We start from the raw sequence: 21,398 nt of genomic DNA on the forward strand, positions 1-21,398 counted from the left end.
TTTCAGGCTATTAGGTATTCATGAACTGCTCACTTCATCTATTCTCTATTTATAGTGTGTTACTGTCATTGCTACTGTTCCCAAAGCTGGGTGGGGGAGGACACTTTTAAAACACCAAGAACAATGTGCAAGTCAAAAGGTAAGTACTTTTTTTTTTTAGTTCAAAATAGTTGCATTTATAGGATTATTTAGAAAATGGTACTCTCCATTTTCTTGCCCATTCTTGCTTTTCACTTATACAGTTACAAATCCAAAAATTTCCTCTTTTCTCAGTGAAAATCTATTAATCCAGCTTTTATCCTAAGTGATATAACCAGTTTTAGACATCTGGCATTCTGTAAAGGGCTTCACATTCACACCATCCCTCTGAATAAATAAATTGCCACATAACAGTAGTTCCTTCGAAATTGAGAGTTACAAGGTGATAGGGCACTTATTATTATCCTAAACATTTTCTCTTAAAGCTACTTGAATTTCTTAGCAGTCCTCAGCTGCACGATAAAGATCTGGAATATGTTATAGCTATTTATACTATTATTAGCCAAGTGCAATGCCTGCTGTAATGTAAGAAATTGCACATAAATAGTAAGCTAGTGACCCTTCCCTCTCTGAATCACACTTGCAGATCCATGTGAACCTTCACTGTTACCCAATGAAGGTTTGATGGGCTACCATTAAAATTGTAATCTCCATCACAGATATCAAATTATTCCATGTGATCAATGTACCTGTTTGGGCAAGGATAAAGTTCATTTTCTTCACATTAGCTAGCATGGGGCTGTAATTTGGATTAGTGATGAAAATACTGTTGATAAAAAAGGGATGTTTTAGCTATGGCTGAGCGGTGCTTATGCAGCATCAAGGCCTTTTCTGCTTCTCAGGCTGCCCCAGGCTGGGGGGTGCACAAGGAGTTGGGAGGGGACACAGCCGGGACAGCCGACCCCAACTGCCCACAGGGATATTCCATACCATATGATGTCATGCTCAGCATATACAGCTGAGGGAAAATGAAGGAAGAGAGGGACGTTCGGAGTGACAGTGTTTGTCTTCCCAAGTCACCGTTAGGTGTGCTGGAGCCCTGCTTTCCTGGAGATGGCTGAACACCTGCCTGCCCATGGGAAGTGGGGAATGAATTCCTTGCTTTGCTTTGCTTGTGCATTTACCTATTAAAATGCCTTATTTCAGCCCACAAGTTTTCTCACTGCTACCCTTCCGATTCTCTCCCCCATCCCACTGGGGGCAGTGAGTGAGCAGTTGCGTGGGGCAGAGCTGCTGGCCGGGGTTAAACCATGACAACCAACTATATGCTGTACCACTCCATTTTGTAAGCAATAATATATATGATGACTGGGGAAGGCCTAGTTTTGAGTCTGATGATCAAATGAGATTATTTTGTTCAAAATATTTCAGGTGGGATGAAATCTTGACAACTTCAGGTGCAGGTTAAGTCTTGCATGTTTCCTCTGATGAATCACCCTGAACCTCTGGTGCTGCTGCTTAAATGACACCTGTACTAGGAGACTTGTAATCTCCTGATGCTAGACAATTCTTTTGGTAGGTCAGCCCCAGACACTGACAATGACGGGTCTTGAAGTCACTTCATTGTTGCTTGACAGTATATAGAACCTGTAATTCCACATTTACAGGAACCATATAAATGACCCAAAACTGCTTAAAATGTATAGGTTATATACTTTATAATCCAAATAACAGAGAAAACCAGTAGATCCTCAAAGGAGAGCAGGGAAGAAATGCCTTTCAGAAGCTTTTTGGGGATTGAAAATGAAAAATATCTGGTGCAGTTGGAAGAAGACACAGAGAAGCACGCAGAGACGTTGAGATGGTTAAGAGAGGTAGGCAGACATATGAAAGCAAGGCCTATCACTGATTTAGTGACCTCGCTTCAGAAATTAGAAACTGAGCTGAGTTTCTTGTTAGTGCTATGCATCAACAAATAACATTAGAGTTTACAGGACTGCTTTTGTCCTTCCATCTCTCCAATCTCTATGGAGGATGTCTCAACTACATTAATGACAGCATGTTAACTTGCCTTCTCTGTCAGGATCTATGAGCTGTGCTGGAAAAAAAGGACAAGTGACTGAGCAGCCTGAGAGCAGGAGGAACATACAGTGACTTCCCTAACCAACAGATCACCCCAACCTGTGAATTCTGTGCAAAAGAGCCACAGGGTGCCTTCCATATTTGATGCTCTGTTCCTTGAGGCTTTATACAATTTAGGAGTGAATGGAGGAGATGCTGAAAGGAGGTAATTGTAAGCTACATGAGCTTGAATCAGAATAGGTGAATAGTTGAATTTCAGGAGACTCACCTACATCTCCCTTTATAGCCACTGAATTCACATGCAGATTTGGCAAGTCACACAGAATCAGACCTAAAAACCACCTCTGATGCATTAAGTTCGATTTGGGGTGCAATTTTGGTAGTTAAGAAAAAAAACAACAAAAAAACCCCAAACAAACCGAAAAAAACCCAAACAAAACACAACTCCTGAAGACCCCGTAGCTTCCTATGTTACTGCATGTAAAATCTGTAGCTAATTTAGCTACTCAGGGATGAGAAACCATCTGGAACCTTCTTTTTTTGAGGTCCTTATTACAACTGCAATACTCTGACAATACTCTCATAAACTTTGGGATGAACAAGCTCTGTACGAAGCTCAGTGGTAATAAAGCTATGTCTCTTTGAATACATTTCACATATCCACCAAATGGGAGAATACCTAATAATACACAAGTTCTTAGGTGACATAACACACAAGTTAAAAGCTGACATTATAGTGTGTGTCTGCTATAGACAACCTCATCAGGAAGAATCAGTGGATGAGGCCCTCTACAGACAGGAGTAGCCTCACATTTGCAGGCCCTGGTCTTCATGGGGAACTTCAACAACTCTGATCTCTGCCGCAAGGACAACACAGCAGGACACACGCAATCCAGGAGGTTCCTGGAGAGCATTGATAACTTTCTCCTCCAAGTGATAGAGGAGAAAACAAGGAGAAATGCTCTGCTGGACTTCATACTCGCCAACAAGGAAGGGCTCAAGTGGGATGTCAAGATCAAAGGCAGCCTTGGTTGCAGTGACTGTGAGATGGTGGAGTTCAGGATCCTGAGGGCAGGGAGGAGAGTGAAAAGCAAGATCACACCCCTAGACTTCAGGAAAGCAGACTCTGGCCTCTTCAAAGATCTCCTTGGAAAAGTCCCATGGGATAAGGTCCTACAACGAAGTGAGGTCCAATAAAGCTGGTTAATATTCAAGGATTACCTCCTCCAAGCTCAAGAGAAGTCCATCCCAGTGAGTAGGAAGTCAGGCAAAAATGCCAGGTGGCCTGTGTGGATAAACAAGGAGACTGTGGCCAAACTCAAAGACAAAAAGGAAGCATAAAGAGGGTGGAAGCAAGGATGGGTTAACCTGAAAGGAATACAGAAACATTGTCTAAGCATTCAGGGATGAATTTAGGAAAGCTAAAGCCCAATGGAATTGAATCTGGCAAGGTATGTCAAAGACAACTAGAAGGCTTCTGTAAGTACATAGGTGACAAAAAGAAGACTACGGAAAATGTGGGCCCTTTGCTCTACAAGAGACAGGAGACCTGGTGACACAGGACATGAAAAAGGCTGAAGTACTGAATGGCCTTCTTTACCTCAGCCTTTACTAGCAAGACTGGCCTTCTGCAGGAATCCCAGGTCCCAGAGACCAGGGGGAAAGGCTGGAACAACAAAGACATACCCTTGGTGGAAGAGAATCAGGTCAGGGAATACTTAAGCAATTTGAATTTACATTACGTTCATGGGCCCTGATAGGATGCACCCATGAGTGCTGAGGAAGCTGACAGATGTCATTGTGAGGCCACTCTCAATAATCTGTCATGGATCACTGTAACTGGGAGAAGTGCCTGAAGACTGGAGGAAAGCAAATGTCACTCATCTTCAAGCACAGCAAGCAGGAGGACTCAGGGAACTACAGGCTAGTCAGCCTCACCTCAATCCCTAGGAAGGTGAGGGAGCAGCTAATCTCGGAAACCATTTCCAGGCACACAAAGGACAAGAAAGTCATCAGGAGTACTCAAGGGCACCTTGATACGCTTGATCAACTTGAGAACCTTCTAAGATGAAATGACTGGCTTCATAGATGAGGGGAAAGCAGTGGATATTGTCTACCTGGACTTCAGTAAGGCTTTTGACACTGTCTCCCATAAGATCCTCATAGACAACTGTTGAAGTATGGGCTGGATAAGCAGACAGTGGGGAGGGCTGACAACTGGCTGAACAGCTGGGCCCAGAGGGTGGTGATCACCAGCATGAATTCTAGCTGGAGGCCAGTAACTAGTGGTGTACCCCACGGGTTGTCATGGTGTAGCCCCAGCTGGCAGCTAAGCACCATACTGGGTCCAACCCTGTTTAAATCTTCATTAATGATCTGGATGATGGGGCAGAGTGCACCCTCAGCAAGTTTCCTGATGACACCAAACTGTGAAGAGGGGCTGATACACCTGAGGGTGGTGCTGCCATCCAGAGGGACCTGGACAGGCTGGAGACATGGGCTGACAGGAACCGCAGGCAGTTCAACAAGGGGAACTGCAAAGTCCTGCACCTGGGGAGGAACAGCCCCAGGCACCAGCACAGGCTGGGGGCCGCCCAGCTGCAAAGCAGCTTGGCAGAAAGGGACCTGCGGGTCCTGGTGGGCACCAAGTTGAACATGAGCCAGCAGCATGCCCCTGTGGAAGAGAAAGCCAGTGGTATCCTGTACTGCATTAGAAGTGTTGCAAGCAGTTCAGGGGAGGTGATCCTTCCCCTTTACTCAGCTCTGGTGAGGCCACGCCTGGCCTACTGCATGCAGCTCTGGGCTCCCCTTTAGAAGTGAGACATAGACATACTGGGGAGAGTCCAGTGAAGGGACATGAAGATGACTAAGGGACCGGAGTGTCCCTCCTATGAGGAAGGGCTGAGAGAGATGGGACTGTTTAGCCTGGAGAGGAGAAGGCAGATTTTTATTTGTGAAGGAAAGCATGTAGGAGGGAGTAATTTATGTGTTATGAACTGTGGTACTAATTGCCTGGATATAAATGCTTTACAGATCTAGCTCCTAGCCTCAGTACCTCATGTTCTCCTCATCCATAAAACATGTAAATGCTATTGTGTTTTCTCACTGTGGTGTTGCAGCTGTAACACATTAATGGCCCAAAAAGAATAACTGAAATTAGTTATAATGGTGAAATGAATAATTTTCCTGGAGTTCTGATTAACGGATTTTTGGCTTCTCATTCATAGAAATTAGGACTCTCATCTGCAGGAATTAGGACTTTTCTCACAAATTCTTGAAAGCCATATCACAGAGGGGTTTTTTGCCTTTGTATTTTCTCATATTTTCACATTCAAATCCTATACCTACTATGTTTGCCACTTAATCCAAAAACCTACAATTATCATGCTATTTCTTCTTGTAGCACTATTATCAGTGTGTAAAAAGCTAAAACCTAAATGAGTGTTATGTATCTTGCAGACAAAATCTAAATTTGTGCAGGCTGATTTTCTGGAGACTACTGCTTAGAGGTCCTCAGAAGTTTGCATATCATGTAATCTTCGCAACAATAAAATAAATTTCAAATCAGAATTCTCTCAAAAAAAAATGTAAATGAAAGTGACCTGAATACCATAGGACTGAAATAAAAAGCAAACCATCTTATTTATGCTATTTCTTATTACTTATGGAAATTCTTCCAGCTGGTTTCAACTATATCTACTGAAAACATGGCTAGCTGGAGTTTCAAACATCTGCTCATTCAATATATACAAAGTATAATGAAGTAGCTTGTTGGAAACAGTGGTATTTGAAGGCTGCTTAAAATGAAGGGGAAGGAATAACAAAGGAAGCAGGGTGTTTTTTTAAAATCTGTGGGAAAACATGCTATTAGTTATTTTTTATTTAATTAGCTTTTTTTTTTTTTGCCTTTTTTTCCCCCACCCTTAAGGAAGTCCTTCCCACGTGATTGAAGCAGAGAGCAAGTTTAGTTTGGCAAAAATTTCGGATGATCCTCAGCCATACATACTAGTCCTGCAGCCATGAACCATCACAATATTCAGCTTACAAAGTTGTACTGAACTTCAGTTCCAGTCTTAAAGAGATGCTCTGACCAGATGACATATATCATGGAGATCAGACAGTGATGCTGGCTTCATGATTTCTCAAAGCAGCATCTGTAACAGGAACCCACAGGTTGTGCTGCTCACACAGTTGCTGTGTTAATTTCCACCTTTGCTTTTCCATTCCTCCCTACATGTGGTCAGTCTTTCTCTAAAAGCACATAACACAAAAGGAGACCACCTCAGCTAAAGAGGATATATTTTATCTAGAAATACACCAATGTAACCAGTTTGCCAAGTGAGTGCATGCTGATTATGGAGTTCTTGGTAAAATAAGTCCTCTTACCTCAGTTAGATTTGCCTCTCTGAAGGGCTACAAAGAACTGAGCTTCAGGCCAGAGGAATAAATCCAGGATACTCCATTTTAAGTCATACTCTGTTCCTGTTTTATTCTAATAGCTGATCTGCCCGTATTGGAGAAAACACTGTGATTTCTTATCTTTTGCCCTCTTTTCTTAATTTTTTTTTCATGCATGCAGCCAGTTTTCCCTTAATTCTTTGCTGAACAGCATAGAACAAGCTCAATCTCTCTCCCTCAAAATGAGTAACTGCCACAATTGTGATGATAGGATCACATCATATGCTTCTTGAAAACAACAACTTCCTAAAATGCAGAGGGAGAAGACTTTCAGAGATCCCCAGCACAAGCCTCACAAACCATCCATCTATGCAGAAGCCCTGTCGTCCCTGCAGTACAGCTCCATCAAAGGCAAATCTCCAGATTTCTTTAACAGGCTGTAAATAATGAAGGGTTTCTAAAGAGAAGGACTATAATTTTGGGATAGACTAATATTTACCTCTGCACCGCCATTCAGCCCTTTTGCAAGGTTGCATCTTTGCTTTAGGCATTAAATATATCCTCACACAGCAATACACTTCATTCCTATTCCCTGTCCTACATTCCTATTCCCTGTCCTACCTCTCTACATTTATGTGCACACTGGACACACAAAGCTCCTCTAGACGTGCTTAAAGCCATGGAGAAGACAAATCACTGCAGGCAGGAAGGGAGCCAAATGTGCATGGACAGCTTGGTGGAAGAAGACGTGCAGCTCAGATGATTGTTTCACAAAAGTACCTGTTAAGTTATTCAAAGCTAAATGTCTGTAATTCATTTCTTTTTTTAAATGGATTAATCATCTAAGGGATATTATTTAGTGTCTCAGAACTACTTATTCGACAACACAATGTATACAGTAGGTTGAGCTTCCTTGAACTGCATAACAATGAACTGAGCTTTATATAGTCCTCTTTTTATTAACTGATCTTTGTATTTCTGAAAAATAAGCTGCGAACACCAGAAATTAATGTTAGCTAATTACCTGTAAATTAAATGCAGGAAGGCAAAAAAAGAGATATAATACATATTCTCTGTTCTTCAGATGTTAACCCAAGGGATCACTTACTCAGGAACAGTACAGCAATTCAATCTAAATGGCAATAGGTAAAAAATACTGTTCTCTGTTAAGTGATTTTTACACATCATCTGCACTACAATGTGGTATAATACAGTAAAATGTAATGCAGATGACGTGTTAAATAACTTTAAGTATGTAGGACAAGCTTTTTTCAATTGCAGAATGGGATTGTTTCCTTTTCTGAAGGGTGTCCTGCCAATACAGACAAAAAGCACTTTTTGCTTTCCAAGGACAACACCACCATATTACAAAGCTATTTTTCAGTAAAATTTTCACATTCACTAACTGGTGTCTGATTTCACAGCTTATAAACCAAAAACCTATTGGTGTCTTACTGCAGGAAAAAAAAAAAGATCTTTCAGTTTCCTCTTCTTTTGTGGGGCATTTGTGTAGAATCATAGAATCATAGAATGGTTTGGGTTGGAAGGGACCTCAAAGATCATCTAGTTCCAACCCCACTGCTGTGGGCAGGGACATCCTCCACTAGACCACATTGCCCAAAGCCCCATCCAGCCAGGTCTTAAACACTTCCAGGGAGGGGGCATCCACCTCCTCTCTGGGCAACCTGTTCCAGTGCCTCACCACTCTAACAGTAAAGAATTTCTTTCTCATATCTAATCTAAATCGACCCTCCTTCAGCTTAAACCCATTACCCCTTGTCCTGTCACTACACTCCCTGATAAACAGTCCCTCACCATCCTTCCTGTAGGCCCCTTCAGGTACTGGTAAGCCACAATTAGATCTCCCTAAATTAATTTTTTTTCGTTCTACATGTGTAAAATGAACTTTCTTGTTCTTCTTTAGATCCTATGCATTTGATGGACTTAACTTTTACTTACTTTCTAAAAGAAAGTAGTGAGTCAGACTGCGGAAGCCAGATTCGCCATATGTATGAGGGAAAACTGGATATATGCAGTGGAAACTCAAAGCCTTACTGCTTTATTTCTTTGTTCACAATAATTTTGACTGAAATATCTTATTCATCTTTCAGAAGAAACATAACAGTGTGAACTGCACATGAATGAGATGATGACATGAATGACTAAAAATGAGCAAACCAGGAAAAATAAAGTAATCTACATATGTAATAGCTAGTACTGCAGATGGAGTCATAATTAAGAAATTACCATTTCCCAATAATTACCAAGCATTATCATGTGTGGTATGTGCGTGTGTGTGTGAATGAACAACAGAAGAGAATGTGTAAGCTAGTTGACAAAAATACATTTTTTTAATGGTGAGTACTGATATGCAGTTGATTGTTTTCATGTAGAGTTACACATGACACTATTCTTTTTCCTTTTTGAAAAATTTGAAAAAAAATTAGAACATTACACAGAATACAACGTTAACTAATACTAGCTTTGTGATGGAAACTTTGACCTTACATGTACATATATGTGTAAATATATTCCAAATATTTGCAAACTGGAGGAAAAAAGAATACTGTCATAGCACTTCAGACAAATTGCAGTATTTTGTCAGTCTCTCGCTTTTTCCGTGGATCAGGTGTGTCTGCTAAACTTCATCACTTTCAGATGTTACTCCAGTAAGAGTACTGACAATTACTGCACCACAGGACATATATATTAAAATATACATATTTTCAGCATATGTGTTGCCTGAAAACTGTTGCTCTGTTTCTGATCTGAGAAAAAGTTCATGTGCCTAGAACGCTTGTCTGATTTTGAACACCAACCAGTCTTCAGGAAGAATGCTGCTTCATAAATAGTGATTTTAATTAAAGTACTGTGGAAATATTAGTTAAGCATCACAAACTCTGTGAGGGAGGATGCCCATACATGAAAAAACATTAAATCAAAATGAGAATTCTCCAAAATAGTCCCTGTACTTGCATGCCTCATTGCCTGAGACACAGAAGCCCTAATATTTCATAATACTTACATGGTCTTAGAGGACTGTACCTATCAATTAAAATCTAGGAAAACCAACCAGGCTATTTTTCAAAACATTGCTAAGAAGCAAACCAAATAAGTATTATTTGAAACCAAATTTGAAAGTTTGAAACCAAAACAAATACCTCGGCCAATGGCATAGGCTGAATTGGGAATGCACCAGGACCCAGGTTCCAGGCAACCCAGCTCAGCATGCCTGCACCTAGGGAAGAACAACCCCAGACACCAGTACAGGCTGGAGGTTGACCTGCTGGGAAGCAGCTCTGTGGAGAAAGGCCTGGGAGTCCTGGTGAACAACAAGCTCTCCATGAGCCAGCACTGTGCCCTCATGGCCAAGAAGGCCAGTGGTATCCTGGGGTGCATCAAGAAGAGCATGGCCAGCAGGTGGAGGGAGGTGATCCTCCCCCTCTACTCTGCCCTGGTGAGGCCACATCTGGAATTCTGTGTCCAGTTCTGGGCTCCCCAGCACAAGACAGGGAACTACTGGAGAGAGTCCAGCAGAGGGCTATGAGGATGATTAGGGGACTGGAGCATCTCTCGTATGAGGAAAGGCTGAGAGAGCTGGGTCTGTTTAGCCTGGAGAAGAGAAGACTGAGAGGGTGTCTTATCAATGCTTATAAATATCTAAAGGGTGGATGTCTAGAGGAAGGGTCCAGACTCTTCTCAATGGTGCCCAGTGACAGGACAAGGGGCAACAGGCACAAACTGGAACACAGGGAGTTCCACCTGAACATGACAAAAAAACTTCCTTACTGTGAGTGTGCTGGAGCACTGGGACAGGCTGCCCAGAGAGGTTGTGGAGTCTCCTTCTCTGGAGATATTTGAAACCCACCTGGATGAAATCCTGTGCAACCTGCTCTAGGTGATCATGCTCCAGCAGAGATGGTTGGATTAGACGATCTCTAGAGATCCCTTCCAACCCCTACCATTCTGTGAATCTGTGAATTCCCTTCTCTCTTCCCCAGAGCGTGTTGCTTTACTGTAATGGCAGCTCCCAAATTACTTCAGTTACAGTTGTTAGCACTTGGTAGACCTATAACATAGGCAGGCACTCAGTGTCTCAATTTAGAAACCACAGAACAGAGGCCATCTGTTCATTAATATTTTTAAAACAACTTGTCCAGATTCAGGTAGGAAATTTAAGGCAGAGGTGCATCTAATTTCTTGGAAGGCATTTACCTGCCCAGACTATAAGAGAATCTCCAGGCCAGCTCTGGTTCATATGTTGCCTACCTTTCTCAAAATACACCATAAGGAGGTAAAGGTCTACAGATGAGATAGTTCATTTCTTAAATAGCAAATAAATATATTTGCTCCGTTCAAGAATTCTGTGTTCTTCCAATATGACCCACATGCTATATGTTGTATGCAACAACTGTTCCAGAACAGCTGGTTGTAAATCTCACACAATTTTTAAGTCTTAGCTTAGTGTAGAAACAATCATATTTGTAACGTGTATCCTAAAGATACTTAATTTTTCTTAAGCACTGAGACATCAGGCTGCTCAGGGAACTAGTCAGTCAGGTCTCCTGGGGAACTGCTCTTGAAGGCATCAGGGTCCCTCAGTGCTGATCACTTTTTAATGGCCACCTCCTAAGAGCTCAGGAACAGGTGATTCCAAAATGCCGCAAGTCAAGCAGGCGGGGCAGAAGACCAGCTTGGCTGAACAGGGATCTTCTTCTAGAGCTTAGGCAGAACAAGAAGCTGGAAGCAGGGTCAGGCAACGAGGGAGGACTACTCGCCTTTGTAGGGAGAATATTCGCGCAGCCAAAGCTCAGTTAGAGTTGAAGCTGGCCATTACTGTGGGCAACAATAAAAAGGGCTTTTTTAAGTATGTTAACAACAAAAGGAGGACCAGAGAGAATATTGGCTTGTTACTCAATGAGAATGGTCACCTTGCTAACAGGGACATAGATAAAGCAGAGGCGTTTAATGCCTTCTTCACCTCTGTCTTCAACACTGATGATGGGCTCTGGGACCCCACTTGCCCCAAGTTGGAGGACCGTGACTGCGGTAATGATAAACTCCCAGCTGACCCCAAAATTGCGCAGGACTTGCTGCTCCACCTGGATGCATACAAGTCCATGGGGCCAGATGGGATTCATCCCAGGGTGCTCAGCTCAGAGAGCTGGCTGATGTCATTGCGAGACCTCTCTCAATTATTTTTCAATGGTCTTAGGAATCTGGAGAAGTCCCAGTTGACTGGAAGCTGGCAAACGTTGTTCCAATCTTCAAGAAGGGCAAGAAAGAAGACCCTGGTAATTACAGGCCTGTCAGTCTCATTTCAGTGCCTGGTAAAATTATGAAGAAAATTATGCTGGGAGTTACTGAAAAACACCTGAAGGACAACGCAGTCATTGGTCACAGCCAACGTGGGTTCGTGAGAGGAAAGGCCTGTTTAACAAACTTAGTCGCCTTTTACGACAAGGTCACCCATCTAGTTGACCAAGGGAAGCCAGTTGATGTAATTTTTTTAGATTTCAGTAAAGCTTTCGATACTGTCTCTCACAGTATCGTTCTGGACAAAATATCCAGCATACAGCTTGACAAAAACATAGTGCGATGGGCGAACAACTGGCTGACGGGTCAGGCCCAAAGAGTTATGGTAAATGGGGTTACATCAGGCTGGTGGCCAGTCACTAGTGGGGCTCCCCAGGGCTCAATTTTAGGGCCAGTTCTTTTTAATGTTTTCATAAACGACTTGGATGTAGGGCTAGAAGGTGTCATGAGCAAGTTTGCAGATGACACCAAATTGGGAGGAGCTGTTGATTCCATCGAGGGTGGAGAGGCCTTGCAAGTGCTGGATTCTGCACCTGGGAAGGGGCAACCCTGGCTATACATACAGACTGGGCGATGAGACGCTGGAGACCAGCCATGCTGAAAGGGACTTGGGGGTCTTGGTTGACAGCAAGTTGAACAGGAGTCAACAGTGTGCCCAGGCTGCCAGGAAGGCCAACCGTATCCTGGGGTGCATCGAGCACAGCATTGCTAGCCGGTCTAGGGAAGTGATTGTCCCACTCTACACTGCGCTGGTGCAGACTCACCTCGAGTAGTGCATGCAGTTTTGAGCGCCACAGTACAAAAAGGACATAAAACTATTGGAGAGTGTCCAAAGGAGGCCAACAAAGATGGTGAAGGGTCTAGAGGGGAAGATGTATGAGGAGAAGCTGAAGTCCCCTGGTTTGTTCAGCCGAGAGAAGAGGAGACTGAGGGGAGACCTCATCGTGGCCTACAGCTTCCTCACAAGGGGGAGCGAGGGGGCAGGCGCTGATCTCCTCCCTCTGGTGACCAGTGATAGAACCCGAGGGAACAGAATGAAGCTGCGATGGGGGGAGGTTTAGGTTGGATATCAGGAAAAGGTTCTTCACTGAGAGGGTGGTTGGGCACTTGAACAGGCTCCCCAGGGAAGTGGTCACAGCGCCGAGCTTGACTGAGTTCAAGAAGTGTCTGGATAACACTCTCAGTCATATGCTCTGATTCGGCTGGTCCTGTGCAGAGACAGGAGTTGGACTCGATGATCCTTATGGGTACCCTCCAACTCAGGACATTCTATGATTCTATGATTCTGTGATCAAGCAGAAGTGAATTGCACAGTGGAAAGCAAACCAACCTCATATTTGCAATGCAAGTGTATCACTGTACTTGGCTTATTTGATGAGTTTTTCTGAAGTGCTATATGATCTGCTTTTGCCTCTTTCTTGCTTCATGAAATGGATTTCTCCACAAAGAAATTACATGATTCAATTCTCTTTATGTATTACCTGCATGGAACTTAAGAGATCTGCTAAACATAGCAAAAATCAAATAATGAGTATATAACACAATCCTACATTTCATATCTGTTCAGGAACTGAGCGTAAAGGTTGGATGACCAAATCAAAGGCAATAATTTAGTATGTCTGTTCACCTGTCCCATAGATATTGTTTTATGAACATATTTCTTTTTGTACCTGCTAAGAACAATTTAAAATCTCATTTCTTATACATTATCTGAGAGGTTTTCTTCCCACTAATACATATATCAAATTTTCTTTGGGCCTCTTTAGCCCTTCTAACAGTTGTCTTTTAGCTGCTCTGGAAGTTATGGTCCTAATTTGCCTATCAGTTCCCTAACTACGACAGTCAGACACTTGAGGAGTAAGAACTAGAAGTATTCTTTGAACTAAATTTTATTCACCAAAAGTGTAACTTAAAGGATTCAAAACTACTCCTAAACCTAGGCTGAATTTGACAAGACCAAGACAAAACAGGGAACAGAAGCATTCTATTTCACTAATTCTGAAGTGAATTAGTGCAAAAAAACATTTTTCTCCTCCTAGTGGAACTGTATGAAATTTTAATTAATGGTTAAGAACAATTAAACCTCTAAATTGAAATAAAATATTTGCCAAATATTATTTTATTTTATTGACAAAAAAAAGGTTTGTATAAACACATTTTTCTCCTGTTTGTCTTTGTTGGCTTAACTAGCAATGAGAAAAAAAATGAATAGAACCAAGCAAATGATCTAAGAATACTACTTTATTAAGCTAGATGGTGAAGAAATGTTTATTACAGAAATTCCTAAGAACTCACATAACAAGTGTGTATTCTCAGAATTGGCTGATATGACCTGCTCAAAATTTTATTTGCTCTTCAATGAGAATGTGTGTCAGGCAAAATGAAAAATTAATCTTTACACTGACAGGCATTTTAAGTTTCTTGCAGTCTGTTCCTAGCACACTATTTCAATCCAAAAGGATCATTTGTTTCTTATATGAGCTATTCTCATGGGACAAAAGTAATAATTTCTGACGCTTTACTTCAAATTACAGTACTGTTGTGAACAGCATTCACAAATCTGGAGCTGCCAGTCAGCCACCAGACTCCTAATCCACACCACCTGTTACCACTTCCAGAACAAGCTGGGCCGCTCTTTCCCAGACTCTCACCCTGTTTTTACAGACACTCTTCCTCAGCGAGTTAGTCTTGTTTGGTGCAGAATTTAAAGTCAGTTTGAACAGAAAAATCAGAGTATTTGCTCTTTCACCATCTTCCTTTGTCTTCCCCTTCTAATTTCCTGTGCTCTTCAGAGCTCCCTTATGTGCATTTAAGAAAAGGAATTGAAGAAATGAGACTGCATCAAAAGCAAACAGTCACAGGCTCTTCCTCTTTTTTTTTCCCATCACTTTTACTCCACTATTGAACTGCCATCTGTTTTTTCAAACTGTTTTAAAAAAGCCATCAGGAAACTTAAGCTGATCAACATTTTAGTATATGATTTGGCCCACACTTGGTTATTTTTACACTGAGATACTGTGAGCAAAGATCACGCCTCCTGCTGTGGGAGCATCGTAACACACAGTTCTGTCTGTGTGATAATAATTACATGTCCAAATTGGAATGGAGCTACAGTAGCTCATGGCACAGACACAAGCAGTGGCACATCCTTACAGTATTGACTCCCATGTTCTCAATTACATAAATAACCCAGTCATGTAATAGCATCACTTGTTCTCTTAACAGAACAAAACATCCTAAAGTGTATCAATTGCACTGGGAACTGCTTAACCACACTGCGAATATAATCAAGACTGCATTAAGCCAAGCTATTGCTAATGTGCAAACAACTTACATAACCATAATCTTATGTTCTTGTTTGTCATTTTTCCTACACTTAAAAGAAAAAAAATCAATACATTAAGTCCATCAAAAGTCTAAACTGGATAGTTTCTGAGACAAATACATGGATCAAGTATTAATGTGGCCATCGTCAACATGTATTAAACTCCACAAAGGCCAAAAAAAAAAAAAGCAAAGAAATATTTAATGTAATATCATTCTTTCTCGTGCATTTTAAAATGAGAATTATAAGAAAGTATATTCCCAAAACATTATGGGAATCATTGGCATAAAGAACTGATAGAAAAATTAAAAATTAAGTTCTCTGCATTTCCGTAAGAAAGACAGAGCATAGGCTGCAGCAATGCAAGTCCTTCACTTATGCTCTGGTTCCTCCAATGCACCAGATGCAGATTCAGAAGCACCACACAACTAAATTTCTGTGCCAGTTTAAACTTTGGCTTACTTTCAAAGATGATAAATTAATGCCAACATTTTACTCATGCGGAACCCACTCATTATGTCTTGCACAAAGACCACCAGTTAATTCAGCATTTAGACATGTTTACGCCTACCCACCCATCATTATGCTGCTACATGTGAACATTCCTGAACTTTATGGAATAATGGATGATTTAACACTGGAATAAACTGAATCAAAGCCACTCATGAATAAAAATCATGTCCATGCCTCACAGCTTGCTTGCTTCCTCTCAAATTTCTCTTCCCCTCCTAGGAACTGCTCTACCCTATCACCCACGCTCTCTTTCTGCTCAAAGAAGTCTCCCAATCCATTACTAGCCTCTCCTCTCTAGTCTGTCTTCAAGCTTTCCACCATCTATTTTGTAACATACACAGAAATAGCTGTGGTAGAAGTGTGACATATATGGAGCTCTAAAAATAAGTGATGTCTCAACTTGTTCTCTTGCAATTTTGCAAGGGAAAAGAACCTCTAAGAAATATTTCATTTTACTTGAGTTTGAATTGGTGTTTTAGTCAGTTTCTGAAAAAGATAAATCATATAATAATACTTTTTGAGCCAAACAATGTACTAAAGCAAAATGAAATCACAGAGCATTTAAATGATTCAGAACCTGCTTCTTTTCCATAGTTAAAGAAAAAGAAATGTTTGTCTAAATGATTTTGCCCAACTCTAGGTCTATACAGACAACACCAGATGAAAGTACAAGCAAGATTTGTGGGGATAATGCATTCTCAACAGAGAATTGTTACCTTTAAAAACTGTTTTAATGATGAGGAGCAGAAGCAGCTCAATTAAAGAAAATAGAAGCTTAGCAGACTCCTTATTTTAGCCCATTTCCCCCACACAAAGAAACTGCACCCAAAAAACCACAGAGAAAATCCCAACCATATCCCAAAGCAGAGCAAAACAAAACAAAATAACTTACTGTCTTCTTCAGCATTTTGATGGCATAAGGTTTCTGGGTGCCTTTCTGCCTGCATCTGTAGACAATGGATGTAGCCCCACTAAATTTAAAAAAAAAAAAAAAAAAAAAATTAGTTGTACATACACGTCTTTGAATATGTCCATAAACAGAGTTGCCTAGCTGAAATTGCATTCTCTACTCTTCCCAGTTTGCGCAAAAATACCTTATTTTCCCCCACAGATGCAAGCAATAAAACAGTGTAAACACTGCTCTCTGTTGAATCAGTTAACCTCAGTGGTTATGCAGCCAACAGAACTTGCAAGAGCTCAAGATGCCTCTTGGTCACCTCTTCTGGCTCCTGACACATCCTGCAGGTTTCTTCAGGGTAGCAAGGAACATAATCTGGCCCCAAATCTGTGACAACCTATGTTGTCTTTCTTAAGGCAATCCATCTGCAACAATAACTTGCATTATGTTTTTTTTACTAAAGGTTGATGGCAGTAATGGGGAGACAGAAGAGAAGAGACAATTACTGTGTTGCTCCTTGCCTGATTGCCCAAACAGCCAAATTTAGCACCAGATGGAGAGAGAAGCATTTCTGGTTAATTCACTCAAAACTGGTGTGGCTTGTTCATAGCAAAACTGAACTGGGCTTACATCATTTAGTTGCCTGCAAGGTATACACACTTGAATGTGCTAAAAGTGAGCACTTGTAACATAAAATTACAGCACTGCTGGTTGGAAGGCACTTCTCTGAGTGGGAGGTTGGGCTAGACAGTCTCCAGAGGTCCAGATCAGTGCAGGCTCAGCTGCTGAGGTTACTTGCTACGCTCTATTTGTTACCTTCAAGGAAGGGACTTGTACTCTATGAATTAGCTAAAGAGATGAAAAACCTCTGGCAAAACCCTCATGGTAACAAACAATCCAGATGATACGTTTATATTCTACCACATTTACTTTTAGATGCCTCTGAGCAACCCAGTGCCAGCCACCATCAAAATGGATGCACTGAAGTGCTACATGTCAGCACTGGATTTAAGCTACTTTTGGAAGCCTGCTGTCCGTGGGAGATTTGTCACCCACTCTGAGACTCAGCACTTCCACATAGCTGCAGATTTTCAAGCTAGAAGGGACTGCATTTATTGTACATGACTTCCTGAATAACACACATTGCAGAACTGCACCCAGCCACTCTGCAGTGATAGGATTTTACATATACTGCACACCAAATTGCACTACAGATCTCTTTGAACCAGAAGAAACCCATCTCAGTATGTCCGTAAGAGATGAACACAAGCTGCAGAATGAGATGAGCAGCTTGCTTTTAAACAGTGGAATGGCATAGCCATGTTTGACTATATGAATAAAGCTGTGACATGGAGTTTATTATTCTAAGTGCACTGCTGTACAAAACCGCCATGCTTGCGCTGCACTTCTCCCTCCTCAGCACAGGCACAGGTACCAGATAATTCTCTGCATAGGCATGACCATATTTTTATGAGTGCATGAATGAGAACAAGAACTAGCATTTGATTGAGATGATTTATTTCAGAGAGACCTCTTCATTAGGAGAGGTCACCTATGGCAAGGGTTACACAGCTTAATCATCTGAAGGCTTGTGTGCATCAAATACACATAAAGTAATCTTCACTTCATCTCAAATGCTAAAATGATTTGTCTCTCATAATAGTGTATTGATAAATGTGTGGGAGTACTGCAAGCCTCAGTGACTCCCAGGATCATTACATGAATTTAATTACATCTCCTCTCCTTGGCCAACTCTCAAAAGGCTCTATTTAGCAAAAAGAAAAAAAAACCCACCACGTTAAAAAACCCCTCACATCTTTTAAGTACAACCAAAAATGTTAAAGGATAAAATTCTAAGAACGTTCTGTGACAAGCTTTATACCTCCAGTATTTCACTGCAGCAATGTAATGGGGAAGTCACTGCATAAACTGCAAATCATTCTTGTACCCTGTTTCACATATTCAGAGTGCAATATAAACATTAAACTCATTAGTCTTCATATGCTCTTACTAAGTAGGCAGCAAACCTTCTAGAAATACTTTTATTTGTTTGAGAGCACAATTAGATAGGCTGTGCAGCAGACAAGCCAAATAAACACATTACCATTCCTGTGTACATCTCCAGGTGTTCGCAGCTGCTGCGGCAGTGGAGGGTGGTCATTGTCTCTCAGTAATGCTATTGTCAGTGTTTGCTTTATCAGTTTGTCTTCCACATGAATAAAAACCTACCCACTAGAACACCTCTGACGATTTAACAGGACTGTTTAGTGATGAGATGGACAGCTACACCAGCAGGGGTAGCATGACACCACCTTTAACATTTGATTTGACTGTACCCAAAGCTGGAAGAGAGGCAGCATAATCCAGGAAAGAGGCATATGAGAGCCCAGAGAGACAGGAATTTATGAAGGTATGTCCCGATGAGCAGTTTGCCATCAGGCTTGTTAGTCACTGTTCACAGTTTAGAAATTACTCCCTATTGTAAAGATTTCTGACAGCACATCCTTGGAGTCCTAATTTGGGGGAAAAAATGACAACAAGATATCACAAGACTTGGGAATACTTTCAGAGATCTCCTATGGTTTACGTGCCTATGCCCAGCTCTGACAGACGCGTTCCCACCAGCCAGAAAAGAGATCACTGAGGTAACAGCTAACACTGCCTTCCTTTTCCATGCCAGAAAACAGCACTGGGACTCAGGAACAGGATGGCAACCTGCTTAATGCCACACAAAGCGAGCAGACAGCCATTACGGTTACAGACCTGACTCCTTGTCTCTTTGGTGATAACAAGATCTCTTTGTTTCTTCCCATTAAAAAAAAGGGAAAGAATAAGAAAAAAAAGGAGGGGAAAAAAGTAACCTATGGTCCTGGTTCTGGCAAGGAAAGAGTTAATTTCCCAAGGAGCCAGGACAGGTGAGCCAAGCTGACTCGGGGCTACTCCATACCATGTGACGTCATGCTCACCACAAAAGGGGGCTAGTCGGGCAGGGGCAGGTTCGGCGCGGCTCAGGGATGGGCGTCTGGTCGGTGGGATCAGGAAATCGTTCTCTGTTATCACCTATTGTTACTATCTGTTATCAGCACTGTTGTTGATTGTTTCCCTCTCCCTTGCTGTCCCAGTAACCTGCCCTTATCCCAACCCTCGAGGCTTTGCCGTTGTTTTCCCGTTCTCCTCCACATCCCGCCGGGGGAGGGGTGAGCGAGCGGCCTCGTGGCGCTCAGCTGTCGGCTGGGGCTGAACCACGTCAGGGTCTTAATGTAAATGTGCAAAGAGAACTGCCTTGTGCAAAGAAGTGCATTTTGCTTTGCTTATTTTGGCTTCCTGCTGGAGTTCAGTGAGCCTTCTGCTGAATCAGCACATACAGCCTTCTTCAGCCTGTATGTCTTGGAAGGGCAGCAATACAATTGGAGCAATTCAAGCTTTCATCACCAAAAAGCAGTGGGAAGTTTCAGCTGCAAAAAATGTCATGTGTAACTGAAAAGCCCAGAGAGCTGCTAATTGTAATCTCTTGCCCTTAAGTTTTTCAGCATCAAACATTGACTGCCAACAACTGGGCTCTCAAAACCTGGAATTTGTACCAACTGAACATTTAATTGATACATTTAGTTGGAAAACAGAAATACGCAGAAACAAAAAATTCTTGTGGCCACATGTCACTTTCTACAAGCGTGAAGTTTATTGCCAGATAGACAGATTGTGAGCTTCTCAATGTCCCTTTCTCTGCAGGTGGTGTTCCACTTTGCCTAAATGATAAATATTAATGGTGCTATAGAAAGAGATCACCTACACTCAATGGTTATACAACAGATACCAACACTAGGGAATATTTAGTCCTATAGCATGAATAGTTTCAGCAGGAGAAACTGAGCAGACCGTCAGCCCAAGCAGCTAATAATCACTTGCAGAAGTACATTGCAGTGTGTGATTGGCAAACAACCCATTACCAATTCAGACTAAAAAACAGAAATTAAGTCTCCCATAGTCCAGATGAGTCCAACCACAAGATTAATCACTATATTGTGTTGGCATATTAAAAATTATGTTGCCAGCTCTTCCCTCTTTCTAGTTGGTCAATACATACATGCATACATATGTACACTTATATTTATATGAAATATGTTATTGTATCTATTACTGCATGTAAGTGTGTATTTATTTAGTGTTAAAGCAAATTAGGTTTAAAGGAGCACTCAGCTGTTGCTTTTTTGCTTGCAGATCTCTTCTCAGCATAGAACAGGCTGCCTTAACCCAAAACACAAATTATTTGAAGTTGGCTGGAACAATATGAAGAAAGGCACATTCTTGGAATATATAGTTGGCCAAGTTAGAGAATAGTAAAAATTAGAACTCCTACATTGTTGAAAACATTGTCATTCTCTTTTACCGACATAGGCGTTTCTGTCTGGAAAGCTGCTTAACAATTCTGTTAAAGATTTACTTTTAAAAGCCAAGGTATAACTGTGAACATGCTAAAGAACAAAAAAAATCCCCAAATCACTTTACTATGTATGCTGTATGCTTTACTACACAAATGGGTTTCGATATCCAGTTTTGAACTTACAAAAGACCTAAAAATTATGTATGTATCTTCACTACTTGATTATAATGGACAATAAAAACACTCACTTCCATGTGATGCTGCCTACACCAAGGATAACAACTCATGAGAAACGTCATGATGTCCTGTGCATGGAGTGTATCACAGCTGCCACACACTGAGCTCAGTATTAGCACAGAACTGGTTTTCCCACAGAACAAATACCTCAGTGACATAGTAAACTCACTCAGCCATTAATCAAATGATTGCATGAAAAAAATTTAAGTATTATAAGAACCACTTAATATGTGAAATTAATCTAAAATTCAATGACCGAGCTCTGCATG

At 41.5% G+C, this 21,398-nt stretch overlaps 1 protein-coding gene across 1 annotated transcript in view; it reads right to left on the reverse strand.

Moving 5' to 3' along the window:
• Positions 1 to 21,398, reverse strand: part of CAMK4 (calcium/calmodulin dependent protein kinase IV) — a 188,080-nt gene that overhangs the window by 95,169 nt on the left and 71,513 nt on the right. The window contains exon 2 of the mRNA XM_075740054.1: positions 16,506 to 16,584. Within this exon, the coding sequence (XP_075596169.1) occupies positions 16,506 to 16,584 (79 nt within the window). The remainder of the gene's footprint in view (positions 1 to 16,505; positions 16,585 to 21,398) is intronic.

Source organism: Balearica regulorum, chromosome Z, assembly GCF_011004875.1.
Source record: "Balearica regulorum gibbericeps isolate bBalReg1 chromosome Z, bBalReg1.pri, whole genome shotgun sequence".
Classification (NCBI taxonomy): Eukaryota; Metazoa; Chordata; class Aves; order Gruiformes; family Gruidae; genus Balearica; species Balearica regulorum.